The sequence below is a fragment of the Euprymna scolopes genome, chromosome 23 (genome assembly GCF_053919585.1).
Source record: "Euprymna scolopes isolate OS-2025 chromosome 23, ASM5391958v1, whole genome shotgun sequence".
Taxonomy (NCBI): Eukaryota; Metazoa; Mollusca; class Cephalopoda; order Sepiida; family Sepiolidae; genus Euprymna; species Euprymna scolopes.
Window position 1 is genome coordinate 49,016,695 of NC_136504.1, and position 19,761 is coordinate 49,036,455.

A 19,761-nucleotide genomic window follows, 5' to 3' on the forward strand; every position below is an offset into this window, starting at 1 on the left:
CAAAATTAGGCACAGATTACATTGTGTTGCCAAGTTAGCTGGACGATTAGTATTGTGATTATTATTATATTTGGATATAGAAACAGAAAGAATGCTATCAAAACGAAATAAAAGATAAAATTATTGCTTCAGTTAAAGAACAATGTTTTGAAACCCTCGACATCTGTTACCATTCCCTGTTCTCACTGCAATAGAACTTTTCAAGTAAAGATTGGGCTTATCAGTCATCTCTGCACTCACCGATGATGACTCCCCGCCCCATCCTACAGGATGATCCGAGGGTCCTCGTCGTTCCGACGGAAGGTTTAAAATGCAAAAGTCAAGTACCATGCTGTTAAACATAAACATTCATTTTGAATGCGCCCCTATCATATTAAAGAACCTACTGTTCATTTTGTATGACTGGCCTTACTGCTTGGCTTGAATTTAAGTTTAAAATGAAAAAGTTAACTATATCATGGTGAAATTGTGCTTTAATCAGAAACATTCATTTTGAATACGCTCTTGACATATCATTTTATTTGTCGGGCAATTCGGCTTTTGTGGTAATAAAACTTCTCAAATGCATTTGTGATGTTAGGCTGTGTAAGGTGTTAACTTGGTAAAAATCGCCTGATTCTTTCTTTCATCGGATTATTTCGATTATCGATACTTATCAAAGACATTCTGATACAAAACCTATCTAAGCACACTGCCAAGCACATAAGTAAGATATCTTCTTCTGCCGTTTTCGAATCCATAGGGAACAAACTTACACACGCACACACAAGCACACACAACCCTTTTATATAATACTAGAGATTGATATAATAAATAATTGAAATGTTTGTTTGTAGATGTTGAGTGGGAATTGCATCAATTGGTGTACAACCTTGTATGATAAATTGTCGGAAACAAAGTGCTTTGAGAAACCACGTACTTCACAGACTTCATTCACAGTATGTCATTTTGCCGAGAAGGTTACGTACATATGCCAAGACTTCATGAAGAAGAACCTGGACACGGTTTCTGACTTACAAGTAGAAACATTGAAGAAGAGTTCGGTAAGTATTTATATCACGTTTCCATTTAGTACCTTTTTATTTTTTTTTCAATTTATACTTATTGTTGTAGCCTTGACAAACACATTGGTATAATTTACAAAAAAGTGTATTAGCAAACGTATGTTACAGGAGTACACATAAGGATGATTCTGGAGCTATAACTATTATAAATCGCTACATCAATATTTAGATGTATAGTAGAAACCCAGGATGTGGTGGCACTAGGATACGGTTTTTTTCAATGTGGAATACGATGTTTTTCCCGTCCCTTTTTTTTTTTTTTTTTTTACATAGGCGTCACCACTTATCAAGGCCGATAGGCCACTCAATGATAAGGGTTAAAGAGTGTAGAGTAGTCAAAAGGACAATATAGTAATCGATAGTAATGGAAGTTCGGTAAATTTTTTAACTTAAGTGGAACGGCTCATCAGAAACTTGTTCACGTTGGACTTGAAGACAACCATATTATAGACAGCTGAGATATAGATAGCAGGAAAACGGAAGACAATTCCACAGGCGTGCAGTTCTAAGAAAGAAGCTTTGATCATGGAATCTATGTTTAGGTTTCGGCACAGATAAAGAGTGGGGAAAATTATTGATAATGTTTTCAGCTAGTCTAGTGTTTCTTGTGAAAGTTTGGCGAGGGGGGACCATAGATTGAAGCTCAGTCGAACACTTTCCATGAAAATAACGATAAAGCAGAGACAAACTCGCAACATCTCTTCTGTGAGATAGAGGTTGCAGCGAAAAGAAAAGGACATCTCCCACCAGGCCACAAAGTCTATTTTGAACCCTATCAAGGCAGGACAAGTCTTTTCTAGCAGCTCCTGCCCATATGTGGCAACAGTATTCCATCCTTGGACGTATCTGGCTCTTGTATAGATAGAGAATTGCATCAGCAGTGAGATATCTACTGGATCGATAGAAGAATCCGACCATTTTTCCAGCGGCCTTGGCAACAGATTTGATGTACGTATTCCATTTAAGATCAGGAGTAAAGGTCAAGCCCAGAAGCCTATCAAAACTTCAGGCCTCCCCAAGACGAGAGCCATTCATTTTAATTGATGCCAGATGGGGATCAGAACGTTGATGATGTAAAGATAGAAGCTTGGTTTTAGATGCATTAAAAGTAACCAACCACTCCTTTCCCCATTGTACAACGTGATCAAGATCAGAGGAGAGAGAATCGGAGAGAACTTGGTCGTTTACTGTCTTAGATGTGCTACCATAGATGTTATTTGCCCCGCCCTACGGTGTTATTTATAATGTTATTTGATTATATACATGTGTATTAAATACAAAATAAATGTTACTAAGTTTTTGATGTCGTATCCAGGGCTTCTACTGTAACTATGTTTATAGTATCTGGGTAAGTCTGTTTATTTCTGAAATGGGTAAATCAGCTCATCACATAACACTTACGTACAGGGTATTATAAAAGATAATACTACTACTACTACTACTACATGTACAAGGTAATACTACTGCATGTAGTAAGGTAAGGTAGCTCAAAAGTAATGCTACTATAGGGTGGGCAGGAATAACAGATAACGGGTGTTTTTAAAAAATCATGAAATATAAAATTTCATTGAAAATCAGAAAATTTTTCATCAATTTATTGAAAAAAGTTTTGTTATTTTGTAAAGTAAAGTGTGCAATATATCTTTCATGTGATGTCCATTTTCGGTGATACAAAATTTCAAAAACACCTGTTATTTCTGTCTCGCTCTATATATGTACAAGGTAGCTCCAAAGTAATGCTATTATATGTACTAGACAGCGCAGAAGTAATCTATTATATAAATCTCACCTGTCTGTTAAAATGTATGTATGTATGTATGTATGTATGTATTTATGTCTGCCTAAAAATTTCGACAGAGGCGACGGATTTTCACGAGATTGGTATCGTTTTGAACTTCGACCCTTCGGATGACAAATATCGAAAAATTGGCTAAAAACATTAAATCCTTCACTGGGCAGTTTTTTACAAGGAGGGTCGTTTTCTTTTTTTTTCTTTTTTGTGTCGCCACTTTTGGAAGTGATTGCATCTGTTGAAATGACTTTACTAATTTCCATGTTCCGAACTTCCTGTCACGTTATGGAGTAGGAGTAAGACGTCAGGTTTTCTTTCACTTTCTTTTCCACCTTCGCGTTACAGGTTCGAGCCTGCCTGCCTACTCCCACTTTTTTTTTTTTTTTGGCTCAACACACACCTGCAAACACCTGGGCAACACCGGGCACCCAGGGTAGTATCATTATATATACAGGTGACCCAAGAGTCATATTATAATATTAAAAATAGTACTCATGTATATACAGAGTAAGTTTGTTTTGTTTAATGGCATTTCAACCTCTGTGGGAGGGGGTATTTTATGGCAAGAAAAGGTTTAGTTGTTCTTGTTGTCAATTTCTTTAAAAGTTTACTTACCAAAGTAAAATGTTAATTTCTTGAAAGTTTGTGTTTGTTTTCCAAAGTAAAATGTCAGTTTATTGAAAAATTTGTTTTCAAAATTAAACTGTTTTGATTTCTTAAAAAGTTTAAAGGAAAATATGTCCTGTGCACCAAGTAATACGACTACATGTACATAGTTACCCCAAAATAATACTCCTACCTATAATAGATAATACTATTATGAGGGTCGTTCCAAACGTAAAGCCTACTATCTTGTAACTCAATAACTAATAATATTACTTTTGCGCGGTTTAGTTGAAGAGCTACAAGGACGGAAGTGATACCATTAAAATAAGCCACACTTTGTATTCCAGTATTTATTTTTCTACATAATCTCACCATACTCAATGCAATTTTACTAGAACTGAATGATGCATCTCTGCTTTTGCCACATGCCTATGACAGGGGTTCGTTTGTTAGAATTTCATACCGTCCATATCTGCAACAGAGAGATAAAACTTTTAAGTCATGAATGCATCAGCTTAGTCATCATAACAATGTAAATTGCAATCACTTTTGATTCATTCGAGTGGGATAAAAACAAATAGGAAGCATTACTTTTGGCCCAAATGTAATATTATTATATATACAGCATGACCACAAACTAATATTATTATATATACAGCATGGTCCAAAAGTAATATTATTACATGTATAGCATGGTCCAAAAGTAATATTATTACATGTATAGCATGGTCCAAAAGTAATATTATTACATGTATAGCATGGCCCAAAAGTAATATTATTACATGTAAAGCATGGTCTAAAAGTAATATTATTACATGTATAGCATGGTCCAAAAGTATTGTTATTACATGTATAGCATGGTCTAAAAGTAATATTATCAAATGTATAGCGTGATACAAAAGTAATATTATTACATGTATAGCATGGTCCAAAAGTAATATTATTACATGTATAGCATGGTCTAAAAGTAATATTATTGCATGTATAGCATGGTCCAAAAGTAATATTATTACATGTATAGCATGGTCTTAAAGTAATATTATTACATGTATAGCATGGTCCAAAAGTAATATTATTACATGTATAGCATGGTCTAAAAGTAATATTATTACATGTATAGCATGGTCTAAAAGTAATATTATTACATGTATAGCATGGTCCAAAAGTAATATTATTACATGTATAGCATGGTCCAAAAGTAATATTATTACATGTATAGCATGGCCCAAAAGTAATATTATTACATGTAAAGCATGGTCCAAAAGTAATATTATTACATGTATAGCATGGTCTAAAAGTAATATTATCAAATGTATAGCGTGATACAAAAGTAATATTATTACATGTATAGCATGGTCCAAGAGTAATAATATTACATGTATAGCAGGGTCCAAAAGTAATATTATTACATGTATAGCATGGTCTAAAAGTAATAATATTACATGTATAGCATGGTCTAAAAGTAATATTATTACATGTATAGCATCGTCCAAAAGTAATAATATTACATGTATAGCATGGTCTAAAAGTAATATTATTACATGTATAGCATGGTCCAAAAGTAATAATATTACATGTATAGCATGGTCCAAAAGTAATAATATTACATGTATAGCATGGTCTAAAAGTAATATTATTACATGTATAGCATGGTCCAAAAGTAATAATATTACATGTATAGCAGGGTCCAAAAGTAATAATATTACATGTATAGCATGGTCTAAAAGTAATATTATTACATGTATAGCATGGTCCAAAAGTAATAATATTACATGTATAGCAGGGTCCAAAAGTAATATTATTACATGTATAGCATGGTCTAAAAGTAATATTATTACATGTATAGCATGGTCCAAAAGTAATGTTATTACATGTATAGCATGGTCTAAAAGTAATATTATCAAATGTATAGCGTGATACAAAAGTAATATTATTACATGTATAGCATGGTCCAAAAGTAATATTATTACATGTATAGCATGGTCTAAAAGTAATATTATTACATGTATAGCATGGTCCAAGAGTAATAATATTACATGTATAGCATGGTCCAAAAGTAATATTATTACATGTATAGCATGGTCTAAAAGTAATATTATTACATGTATAGCATGGTCCAAAAGTAATATTATTACATGTATAGCATGGTCCAAAAGTAATATTATTATATGTATAGCAGGGTCCAAAAGTAATATTATTACATGTATAGCATGGTCTAAAAGTAATATTATTACATGTATAGCGTGGTCCAAAAGTAATGTTATTACATGTATAGCATGGTCTAAAAGTAATATTATTACATGTATAGCGTGGTCCAAAAGTAATATTATTACATGTATAGCATGGTCTAAAAGTAATATTATTACATGTATAGCATGGTCCAAAAGTAATATTATTATATGTATAGCAGGGTCCAAAAGTAATATTATTACATGTATAGCATGGTCTAAAAGTAATATTATTACATGTATAGCGTGGTCCAAAAGTAATATTATTACATGTATAGCATGGTCTAAAAGTACTATTATTACATGTATAGCATGGTCCAAAAGTAATATTATTACATGTATAGCATGGTCCAAAAGTAATGTTATTACATGTATAGCATGGTCTAAAAGTAATATTATCAAATGTATAGCGTGATACAAAAGTAATATTATTACATGTATAGCATGGTCCAAAAGTAATATTATTACATGTATAGCATGGTCTAAAAGTAATATTATTGCATGTATAGCATGGTCCAAAAGTAATATTATTACATGTATAGCATGGTCTTAAAGTAATATTATTACATGTATAGCATGGTCTAAACCTAATAGTATTACATGTATAGCATGGTCTAAACCTAATAGTATTACATGTATAGCATGGTCCAAAAGTAATATTATTACATGTATAGCATGGTCCAAAAGTAACATTATTACATGTATAGCATGGTCTAAAAGTAATATTATTACATGTATAGCATGGTCTAAAAGTAATATTATTACATGTATAGCATGGTCCAAAAGTAATGTTATTACATGTATAGCATGGTCTAAAAGTAATATTATCAAATGTATAGCGTGATACAAAAGTAATATTATTACATGTATAGCATGGTCCAAAAGTAATATTATTACATGTATAGCATGGTCCAAAAGTAATATTATTATATGTATAGCATGGTCTAAAAGTAATATTATTACATGTATAGCATGGTCCAAAAGTAATATTATTACATGTATAGCATGGTCTAAAAGTAATATTATTACATGTATAGCATGGTCCAAAAGTAATGTTATTACATGTATAGCATGGTCTAAAAGTAATATTATCAAATGTATAGCGTGATACAAAAGTAATATTATTACATGTATAGCATGGTCCAAAAGTAATATTATTACATGTATAGCATGGTCCAAAAGTAATATTATTATATGTATAGCATGGTCTAAAAGTAATATTATTACATGTATAGCATGGTCCAAAAGTAATATTATTACATGTATAGCATGGTCTAAAAGTAATATTATTACATGTATAGCATGGTCCAAAAGTAATATTATTACATGTATAGCATTGTCCAAAAGTAATATTATTACATGTATAGCATGGTCCAAAAGTAATATTATTACATGTATAGCATGGTCCAAAAGTAATATTATTACATGTATAGCATGGTCCTAAAGTAATATTATTATATGTACCTATTTACTATGCCTCCCCACGGGACAGAGCTAGACACCAGGGTCGTTTTTTAACGTGGAGAAAAGGTACAAAAATAAAAATTGTCTCAGTCGTGAAGGATTTCTCCTCCACCGAAAGAGAACAAGAAATAGAAGTGCAACATCTGAAGAACAGATGGTGTTTATTTGCTCCCCCACCGAGCAAATTAGGCACAAGGCCAATTTTTAATGTGAGGAGTGAAGGGAGGGGGAAGGGGAAAAGGGGACCAGCTCCCGAGAGGTGGGAAATGGGAGCTGGTTAAAGGTCAGGCATGTGGGGTTGCCCCACCATCTGGTCTTTGCTAGTCATAGCTAGTCATAGCTTGCAGTATCTGCCGGAACAGATACTACACTTTGATCTTGTCCCGAAGGCCAAGATGTAAAGCAGGGTCCAAAAGTAATATAATTACATGTATAGCATGGTCTAAAAGTAATATTATTACATGTATAGCATGGTCCAAAAGTAATATTATTACATGTATAGCATGGTCTAAAAGTAATATTGTTACATGTATAGCATGGTCTAAAAGTAATATTATTACATGTATAGCATGGTCCAAAAGTAATATTATGACATGTATAGCATCGTCCAAAAGTAATATTATTGCATGTATAGCATGGTCCAAAAGTAATATTATTACATGTATAGCATGGTCCAAAAGTAATATTATTACATGTATAGCATGGTCCAAAAGTAATATTATTACATGTATAGCATGGTATAAAAGTAATATTATTGCATGTATAGCATGGTCCAAAAGTAATATTATTACATGTATAGCATGGTCTTAAAGTAATATTATTACATGTATAGCATGGTCTAAACCTAATAGTATTACATGTATAGCATGGTCTAAACCTAATAGTATTACATGTATAGCATGGTCTAAAAGTAATATTATTACATGTATAGCATGGTCTAAAAGTAATATTATTACATGTATAGCATGGTCAAAAAGTAATATTATTACATGTATAGCATGGTCTAAAAGTAATATTGTTACATGTATAGCATGGTCTAAAAGTAATATTATTACATGTATAGCATGGTCCAAAAGTAATATTATTACATGTATAGCATGGTCCAAAAGTAATATTATTACATGTATAGCATGGTCCAAAAGTAATATTATTACATGTATAGCATGGTCCAAAAGTAATATTATTACATGTATAGCATGGTCTAAAAGTAATATTATTGCACGTATAGCATGGTCTAAAAGTAATATTATTACATGTATAGCATGGTCTTAAAGTAATATTATTACATGTATAGCATGGTCTAAACCTAATAGTATTACATGTATAGCACGGTCTAAACCTAATAGTATTACATGTATAGCATGGTCCAAAAGTAATATTATTACATGTATAGCATGGTCCAAAAGTAACATTATTACATGTATAGCATGGTCCAAAAGTAATATTATTACATGTATAGCATGGTCCAAAAGTAATAATATTACATGTATAGCATGGTCCAAATTAATATTATTACATGTATAGCATGGTCTAAAAGTAATATTATTACATGTATAGCATGGTCTAAAAGTAATGTTGTTACATGTATAGCATGGTCCAAAAGTAATATTATTACATGTATAGCATGGTCTAAAAGTAATATTATTACATGTATAGCATGGTCTAAAAGTAATATTATTACATGTATAGTATGGTCCAAAAGTAATATTATTACATGTATAGCATGGTCTAAAAGTAATATTATTACATGTATAGCATTGTCTAAAAGTAATATTATTACATGTATAGCATGGTCTAAAAGTAATATTATTACGTGTATAGCATGGTCTAAATGTAATATTATTATATGTATAGCATGGTCTAAAAGTAATATTATTACATGTATAGCATGGTCTAAATGTAATATTATTACATGTATAGCATGGTCTAAAAGTAATATTATTACATGTATAGCAGGGTCCAAAAGTAATATTATTACATGTATAGCATGGTCCAAAAGTAATATTATTACATGTATAGCATGGTCTAAAAGTACTATTATTACATGTATAGCATGGTCTAAAAGTAATATTATTACATGTATAGCATGTTTTAAAAGTAATATTATTACATGTATAGCATGGTCTAAAAGTAATATTATTACATGTATAGCATGTTTTAAAAGTAATATTATTACATGTATAGCATGGGCCAAAAGTAATATTATTACATGTATAGCATGGTCCAAAAGTAATATTATTACATGTATAGCATGGTCCAAAAGTAATATTATTACATGTATAGCATGGTCCAAAAGTAATATTATTACATGTATAGCATGGTCTAAAAGTAATATTATTGCATGTATAGCATGGTCCAAAAGTAATATTATTACATGTATAGCATGGTCTTAAAGTAATATTATTACATGTATAGCATGGTCTAAACCTAATAGTATTACATGTATAGCATGGTCTAAACCTAATAGTATTACATGTATAGCATGGTCCAAAAGTAATATTATTACATGTATAGCATGGTCCAAATGTAATATTATTACATGTATAGCATGGTCCAAAAGTAATATTATTACATGTAAAGCATGGTCCAAAAGTAACATTATTACATGTATAGCATGGTCCAAAAGTAATATTATTACATGTATAGCATGGTCCAAAAGTAATAATATTACATGTATAGCATGGTCCAAATTAATATTATTACATGTATAGCATGGTCTAAAAGTAATATTATTACATGTATAGCATGGTCTAAAAGTAATGTTATTACATGTATAGCATGGTCCAAAAGTAATATTATTACATGTATAGCATGGTCTAAAAGTAATATTATTACATGTATAGCATGGTCTAAAAGTAATATTATTACATGTATAGCATGGTCTAAAAGTAATATTATTACATGTATAGCATGGTCTAAAAGTAATATTATTACATGTATAGCATGGTCTAAATGTAATATTATTACATGTATAGCATGGTCTAAAAGTAATATTATTACATGTATAGCAGGGTCCAAAAGTAATATTATTACATGTATAGCATGGTCCAAAAGTAATATTATTACATGTATAGCATGGTCTAAAAGTACTATTATTACATGTATAGCATGGTCTAAAAGTAATATTATTACATGTATAGCATGTTTTAAAAGTAATATTATTACATGTATAGCATGGTCTAAAAGTAATATTATTACATGTATAGCATGTTTTAAAAGTAATATTATTACATGTATAGCATGGGCCAAAAGTAATATTATTACATGTATAGCATGGTCCAAAAGTAATATTATTACATGTATAGCATGGTCCAAAAGTAATATTATTACATGTACAGCATGTTTTAAAAGTAATATTATTACATGTATAGCATGGTCTAAAAGTAATATTATTACATGTATAGCATGGTCCAAAAGTAATATTATTACATGTATAGCATGGTCTAAAAGTAATATTATTGCATGTATAGCATGGTCCAAAAGTAATATTATTACATGTATAGCATGGTCTTAAAGTAATATTATTACATGTATAGCATGGTCTAAACCTAATAGTATTACATGTATAGCATGGTCTAAACCTAATAGTATTACATGTATAGCATGGTCCAAAAGTAATATTATTACATGTATAGCATGGTCCAAATGTAATATTATTACATGTATAGCATGGTCCAAATGTAATATTATTACATGGATAGCATGGTCCAAAAGTAACATTATTACATGTATAGCATGGTCCAAAAGTAATATTATTACATGTATGGCATGGTCCAAAAGTAATATTATTACATGTATAGCATGGTCCAAATTAATATTATTACATGTATAGCATGGTCTAAAAGTAATATTATTACATGTATAGCATGGTCTAAAAGTAATGTTATTACATGTATAGCATGGTCCAAAAGTAATATTATTACATGTATAGCATGGTCTAAAAGTAATATTATTACACGTATAGCATGGTCCAAAAGTAATATTATTACATGTATAGCATGGTCTAAAAGTAATATTATTACATGTATAGCATTGTCTAAAAGTAATATTATTACATGTATAGCATGGTCTAAAAGTAATATTATTACATGTATAGCATGGTCTAAAAGTAATATTATTACATGTATAGCATTGTCTAAAAGTAATATTATTACATGTATAGCATTGTCTAAAAGTAATATTATTACATGTATAGCATGGTCTAAAAGTAATATTATTACATGTATAGCATTGTCTAAAAGTAATATTATTACATGTATAGCATGGTCTAAAAGTAATATTATTACATGTATAGCATGGTCTAAATGTAATATTATTACATGTATAGCATGGTCTAAAAGTAATATTATTACATGTATAGCAGGGTCCAAAAGTAATATTATTACATGTATAGCATGGTCCAAAAGTAATATTATTACATGTATAGCATGGTCTAAAAGTACTATTATTACATGTATAGCATTGTCTAAAAGTAATATTATTACATGTATAGCATGTTTTAAAAGTAATATTATTACATGTATAGCATGGTCTAAAAGTAATATTATTACATGTATAGCATGGTCTAAAAGTAATATTATTACATGTATAGCATGGTCCAAAAGTAATATTATTACATGTATAGCATGGTCCAAAAGTAATATTATTACATGTACAGGCTGAATCATTTATATCCCTGTCTTTCATAATAAAAAAAAAAGAAAAGAAACAAATAAAATTGGTCAATTGAAAATCTATGATAATTTATAACAAATTTTCTATTTGCTGTTGTGGAACAAGAGTATGCATACAAAAGTTAAGCAACAGAGAGGCTGGTCAGTATCAGATGGGTGTTATATGCGGAAAAACACTGACACCTTCCTTAAAATAAAAACTACAGCTCTGATTATGGTTTATAGCAAGTAGTTCAGTTTAACTTGCTCAATCACACATCTGATGACACACACTAGAACAATAAACTCCAATCAACTCTGGAAAAGTTCTGTTCTCAAGCATGTAGCAAAGCTCTCTGGGGTGTACGCATGGACGAATGGATTATATGAATTTGTGTCATAGATGCAATAACCAAGTCGCAGAATTCATTACAGAAATATTAAACCATATTATTTAGATTTTTGGACTAGTGTCCTCATCTTGAGTGTTATTTTTACAATGTTTCAGCTGCTGAACCTACGACCTTCTTCAGGTATATCTTATCAAACTCTGAAATCTTTTTGTTGAACAGCAATCTGCAAAAAATTTTTGAACGGAACCCTTTATCCATGCTCTCGTGTCGTCAGCTACGATCAGGCAGAAGTTCTAAATAATACACAAGAAGGTTGAATGTTACATTGACCGAAACGTTGTGAAAATAACACTCAAGATGAAAACAGTAGTCCAGAGAATCCAAATAATACAATCTTCATCTAAAAAATTTTGGAAACGTAAACATTAAAGTTCACAAACTATTATCTGCACGTTCTTGCCGATTTTTCTCCTAATACGCATTTCTTTGTGATCCTATCAAACTGATGGCCTGCTGCCCTGTAATTAAAGCTCCTTATTTATACTTTCCAAAAGACAAGTTCAACCGATAGAAAACAAAGAATATTTACTCAACTTGATCTTCATTCCAAATCACTGATCATTGTGGAGGTGGCAGGGGAGGCGACCCAGATTTCGATAATTACTAATTAATCATAACTTTGTTAAACTATTTCATTTACACGTCTGACTGTGCCACATGCTTCCCGAGATTGTCTTTGTTACTGTCACCTCTCTCTCTCTCTCTCTCTCTCTCTCTCTCTCTCTCTCTCTCTCTCTCTCTCTCTCTCTCTCTGAGCCGTGTGATGTAATATCTACTAAATAAGATATTCCTACAGTTTAGCATATTTCACCCCAGCACAGTGGCAGATATGGCAGGCATAATTACGTTGACACACCAGTTCTCATTAGATCGCACAAGTTAAGTGACATTAAGCCTGGCCAGTACTAGATGAGTGACCATTTGGAAATACTAGGCGCTGTATTTATTCAGATAAGCGGGTATGTATAATACCTTATAGAGATAAACGCCCCTGTTTTGCACAGTCCAAGTCACCCTTGGGCAAGGTGTAACATCTGTTAACCTCCTTCTGATATTTGGAAGCTTACCATACAGAGGTTAGATGGAGTTCCTTGGGTGAAAACAATGCATCTAAGAAATGGGGAACTCTGTTGAAAAGCTAAACTGGATAGAGGGAGTCTGTGGGCCCTGTGCTGCAATCTTCTATCGATGGTGCCATAAACAAAACACTCACCTCCAATTTGTCACAAGCTAGCATGAAAGTTGTAACGCTCATAAAGCTGTTATGGGAATGGTCATGTCAGTGCACAATCTGATCACTAATGACACCTAATGACAACAAATGTAGATTCTGCCAAACAGAATTGGAAAGTGTGAGTCATCTAGTATCAAGTTGCATGGTTCTTTTAGGGGATGGCTACTGCACACCGAGACATGATTGAGTATGTAAGTACATCCACTGGATCATCTGTAAAAAATTAAACATCCAATGTAGCAACAACATTAACCTGAAAGAACAGTTGGAAATGACTTATATACCATACATTACGATCATGTAATCCCTATAGCCTTGAAAATACGGCTGTGAAACCTGACATAGTTATATGGAATAAGTCAGAGAGAGTTGCAACCTTGGTTGAAGTGAGTGTCTCTAATGATGGAGGTCTGAACAGAGCTGAAAGGGAAGAAACAGACCAAATATCAAGGTCTTAAGTATGATGTGAAAAGAAACCGAAATCTTGGAGATATCAATCATACCAGTTATTACAGGTGCCACAGGGCTTATGAAGAAGAACCTGAAGTCCTATCTAACTAATATTACCGGTGAACCAAGTGCAAAAGAAATCCAGACAATTGCACTTAAGGGAACAACGAGGATACTAAAAAAAGAGCTCTCGGTTGGTTTCAATAAAAAGCAGGGCAATGTTGGCAGCTGGTTTGGCTGCCCAATACCCAGCGTTCCCATCTTCAAAAGAAGAGAATAAAAAAAATGTCTAACCAGAGATAGTGAAGCATAAAAATACAGAAAGTTTATCTCTGCTGACTTTTCACCTGTTACATTTCCTTTTAATCTCAAAGCGTTTGTTAACTCAGCTTTAATTAAAATATATGGAAGACTAGCCTGGGCACCCAGCTTAGCTCAGGTGTTTGAAGGTGTGTGTTGAGCAAAAAAAAAATGTGGTAGTAAGCAGGCAGGCAGGCTCGAACCTGTACCGCGAAGGAGGAAAAGAATGTGAAAAAAAAACGTGACGACTTTGCTGTTGCTCCCATTGCCAAACCGGAAGTGACGTAGGTTTAAATTAAGGCTAGTCAATTGAAAAGGAGACGATAACTTTCGAAAATATCGGTGAAAAAAGCGACCCTTCCTTGTAGAAGAGTTCCCAGGTGAGCGTGAAGGAATTAATGTTTTTAGCCAATTTTTCAATATTTATCGTCCGAAGGGTCAGGCTTCAAAACAATACCGATCTTGTGAAAATCCGTCGTCTCTGTCGAAAATTTTAGGCAAACATACAAACGTACATGCATACATTTAAACAGACAGGTAAGATTTATATTATAGAAGATGATATACCTGTCCAATATTTAAGAATAATGTTCATTTTTATTTCTTTCTTTTGTTTTGTTTTCAGAATCCTTTTGTTAGAGAATTATTTCAGGAAGAAAAGTCAGAAAGAAAACTGTCAGCGATCTCAGAAGAATCCTACTTCAATCAATCTAAGAAATCCAAAAAACACAAACAAACTGTCGGATCTCAGGTTTGTATTTATTAATATATCACCATGATTTGCTATTCTTTAGACATTACCATTATTATTATTATTATTATTATTATTATTATTATTATTATTATTATTTACTCACTAATAGTCACAAGCCATTATCAAAGATTGCTCTTTGAAAATTATTTTGTGGTATTACCTGGAGTCTAAGTGACAAGTCTCCCCAGATTTCCAGAACTCTCCACCTCTTTCGATAACCTTTGCAAAAGAATTTGGTTTATCACAACAGCCACTTACTATTGATTTCTCGTTGGCAGCGACCTTTGATCTTCACTGGAATTTGAGTGGCAATAAGCCTTCCTAAGGTTTCAGTCTTCTTTGCACTCATCTAATGGAGGTCTGACTAGTGCTTTCTCCCCTCAGTCCTTGATCCTCATTATTTGGCGTGGTGCCCATTTATCGTGACACCCATAGAAGAAGAAAAAAAAGGCGGGGTATTTTTTACAGCTTCAGTTTTCATGATTCCATGTGATGTTTCTTTGTGCTTTTCGGGAATATTTATTAATAATTAATTATTGTTAAAATTTTTACCGAAACTCGGAGAAATTTTAATTTTCACAAAAGGATTCAATTTTCTCTTTTTTCGCTTTGCATAAAACTAAATTAAACTACATACAGACAACATTACGACACCTTACGCCTAGCAGCTATGTTCCAAAATTCATAATGATCTGTTAATTGGTTTAGCAGTAAATCCTATACATTTTTTTTCTTACTCATGTTCACCCGTTACAAAGCATATCACCACTTGGACGTGAGGGGCTACTATTTGGGGCTAAGATTAAAGATTAACAAGATATTTGTTTGTCTAACATTTAAACTTCTGCATATCAGTACAGCTATGGAAGCAGGCAGCAGGAAGGAAATTCCAAAGTCTAGCTGTTCGAGGGAAGAAACTATTAGAATAGAAAGCTTTCTGGTATTTAAGGACATCAACAGTGAAGGGGTGGGATCTTATTGCTAAGCAGGTTTGTCGGGGATATGTACGTCGAGAGAGTACAAGTGAAACGAGTTCATCAGAACACATTCCATTAAAATATTTGTAAAACAGGCGCAGTGATGCAATATTGCGGCGATGGGACAGGGGCTGGAGCTTAGTTGACAAAGTGGGACCGATTAGATTGACAACTCTTTTTTGGACCCTATCTAAGAGGAAGAGACTAGTGGTAGATGCACCAGCCCAGATCAGGCAACAATACTCCATGCATGGGCGAATGGTGGCCTTGTAGAGGTACAGGATACTCTCAGGTGTGAGTAGTCTTCTAGCTCGATAGAGAGAGCCTACCTTTTTTGCAGCAGCCTTTGCAATGTCCTCTATGTATTTGTTCCAGTTCATATTGCCCGCAAATGTTAGGGCGAGGAGTTTCAAGGTAGAATTCTCAGGTAGGGTGCTATTTGTCATGGATATAGACAGTTGGAGAGGTGTCTTGTAATTGTTAAAGGAGAGCAGCTTAGTTTTACTAGCATTAAATATTACCATCCATTTGCGGCCCCATTCCACTATCCATCCATCCATAGACCTTGAGCCCCTGAAGGGGCATAGGCCATCTACAACTTTTGTAGATGTTTTTGTAGCGAGGAGTTCTTTTTACAGGGTGAGGGTGTTGGCACCATGCCCAACCTTCCCAGAAGGTACATACAGCGCCTAGCCTTCCCAAATGGTCATCCATCTGGTATTGGCCAGGCTTAACGTTGCTTAACTTCAGTGATCTGGCGAGAACCGGTGTGTCAACATGATTGAGTCGTACATCCATTCCACTATAGTCAAACAAATATATAAACACATACACATCGTACCTAACTTTTTATGATTAGTGATAGTAACATAGGGCAGTACCCCTCGGGATGCGGTGGCCCTAGGATACGTTTTTCAGGTTACAATGTGCCCCTGGTTAGGTGATTGTCCCGCCTTACGGTGTTATTTATAATGGTATTTGCTTATATACATGTGTATTATATACTGTACTGTATTTTGTTACTAATTTTTAAATGTCGTATCCCGGGGTTTCAGTGTGATAGCGTTCATGTTTATTCGAATTTATTTTTATGTCTTTTTTTAGTTCAAAGAATCCTTGAACAGTTTGATGAAAACGCTTTCGAGCACAAACCCTCACTATGTGCGGTGCATCAAACCAAATGATGACAAGAAACCATTTAAGTATATATTCTTTATAAATTATTTTAGAGATAGAATTAGCCTTCATGGGATGAAGTATATTTCAAAGAAAATTAGTGGGAGTGTGGAAGTTTGAAATTGATTTATATATATATATATATATATATATATATATATATATATATATATATATATATGAGCAAACAGTTAATAAAATATGTTAAAAAACACTTTGAAATGAATTAAAAACATATCTAATCTTAAAAGGAAACACTAGATAAATGGATAGTCCTTAATCCGCGGAGTTTCGAAGAAATACTCTCCTTCTCATCAGAGGGTAGGAATTAGCAAAATGCAGGAACGGATTTTGCATGCAGAAGTATTTGATGAAACAACAAATAAGTCAAAGATCTTACTTGAAAACAAAATAAGTTAAGCAGAGGGAATATTTCTTCGAAACTCCGCGGATTAAGGATTATCCATTTATCTAGTGTTTCCTTTTCAGATTAAATATGTTTTTAACTCATTTCAAAGTGTTTTTTAACATATTTCATTAACTGTTTGCTCATATTATAAGCTCTATTTCCTATTTGGTATTATCGAGCTTTTATATCTGGCTGAGATAATTTTATAAATATTAATTCTTTAATATTTATAATTTACTTTAATTTTACCATCTTGGATCATTTTGGTAAATTCAATTGTAATTTTCATTTTATATGTATATATATATATATATATATATATATATATATATATACATATATATATATATATATACGCATATATATATATACACGCATATATATATACACGCATGTATATATACACGCATATATATATATACACGCATATATATATATACACGCATATATATATATTTATACACGCATATATATATACATGCATATATATATACACGCACATATATATATACACGCATATATATATACACGTATATATATACATGCATATATATACATGCATATATATATATACACGCATATATATATACATGCATATATAAGTAAATTTTTGGTACAGCAAAATGGAAGGAGAAATTTCAGAGGAAACATAATTTAATTTAAATACCAAAAAACAAGAAATGGGCAGGTGAAATTATTAAAATTTCCTTAAGGCCTTATCGTCTGACCCTCTAAGAGGAAACGTCAGAATGATAAATTAAAAACTAAGAAAACGAATGAGGGAAGAAGGGAATTTTGGTTTCAGTTGGAAGAACAGTGGGGAAAAAAAAAAAAAAAAAAAAATATCTCACTGTTCAGGTGGTTTTAAATCAATGAATATCTCCAACTGATGTTTCAGAATCTTTTGTCTACACAGGCTAGGTCGAGAGTTGTTAATAACTAACGCCTCAATAATATTGAGATGATAGTTCGACCTCGCACTGTATAGAACAGAAAACCACCCATCGGAATATTGATCGGCACACCTATTTATACTCAACAGGTGATTACCAATGGCGGACTCATGAGCTTGGGAGTGCCCGGATGTTCTCGAAACCTGGTGTAGTCGAATATCCCGAGGGATATGGGATATTCTCATTTCTAATCTTTGGGATGTTTTGCCAACGTAGTCAGCTCCACACTGACAAACGAATTTATAAACAACAGAGTTCTTTTGAATGGTTGGCAAAACATCTTTACGAAAAGAAGAGAAAAAGGTTCGAGTTGTGTAAACTACTCTAAGCATAGTAGCTGGAAAACAACGTTGAGTAGCAGAAGAAATCCTTTCAACAATATGAAGGCCAACAGGACCCAACCATGGTAATTTTAGATAAATGGGACAACGTGATGGACCAATATGTTTACCACTATTAAATGTAGTAATTTTACGTTCAATAGTAGATTTTATTATATTAATGGGATATCCATTATTAAGAAAAATATTTGTGATTTCCTCAAGTTCCGTATCGAGACGGTTTGGTGAACAAATCATAAGTGCACGATGCGTAAGAGCGCTAATGAGGTTTATTTTTCTAGACTGAGGGGCAAAAGAAAACCAATTAAGATAGAGCCCTGTAAATGTAGGTTTTCTATAAACAGAGGTCTCAAACGTAGTACCAACTTTAGAAACACGAACGTCGAGGAATGGGAGAGAGCTACAGTCTTCAACCTCCATAGTAAATTGTAAAGATGGATGCAGGTTGCAAAGAAGACAAAGAAACTGTTCGGCTTCACTCCAAGAGGGAAAGCATGCAAAAGTATCATCAATGTAGCGTGTGTAGAATGCTGGCTTAGTAATTTTGGAAAATAATTCGTTTTCCAAAAATCCAACGAAAATGTTGGCTAACGAAGGACCAAGAGGGCTACCCATAGATATCCCATCAATTTGACGGTACATAATGTTGTTGAAACTAAAGGAGACTGATTTAGTAGCAAGTTCCATCAGTTCAACGAAAATTCGTTCAGGAAATTGTGGAGATTTTAAAGGGCCACGGTACAGATAGTCAGCACAAATACCAATGGTTTCATCCAAAGGTATATTAGTAAAAAGACTATTAATGTCAAAGGAAGCCAAGAACTCGGTATTTTTAGATAAAGGTAATTTTTGTATCTGAGATACGAATTGAAAAGAATCAGAGATACAATGGACCGAATAAAAAGAAAGCACAGGTTTAAGAAGATCAACCAGCCATTTACCAAGTTC

At 32.6% G+C, this 19,761-nt stretch overlaps 1 protein-coding gene across 1 annotated transcript in view; it reads left to right on the forward strand.

Annotated features, from left to right (window-relative positions):
• The window catches only part of LOC145245881 (unconventional myosin-Va-like), a 223,417-nt gene that overhangs the window by 99,197 nt on the left and 104,459 nt on the right, over positions 1-19,761 (forward strand). Inside the window, exons 15-17 of the mRNA XM_080107602.1 lie at positions 837-1,043; positions 14,829-14,954; positions 17,039-17,136. Of these exons, the coding sequence (XP_079963728.1) occupies positions 837-1,043; positions 14,829-14,954; positions 17,039-17,136 (431 nt within the window). The remainder of the gene's footprint in view (positions 1-836; positions 1,044-14,828; positions 14,955-17,038; positions 17,137-19,761) is intronic.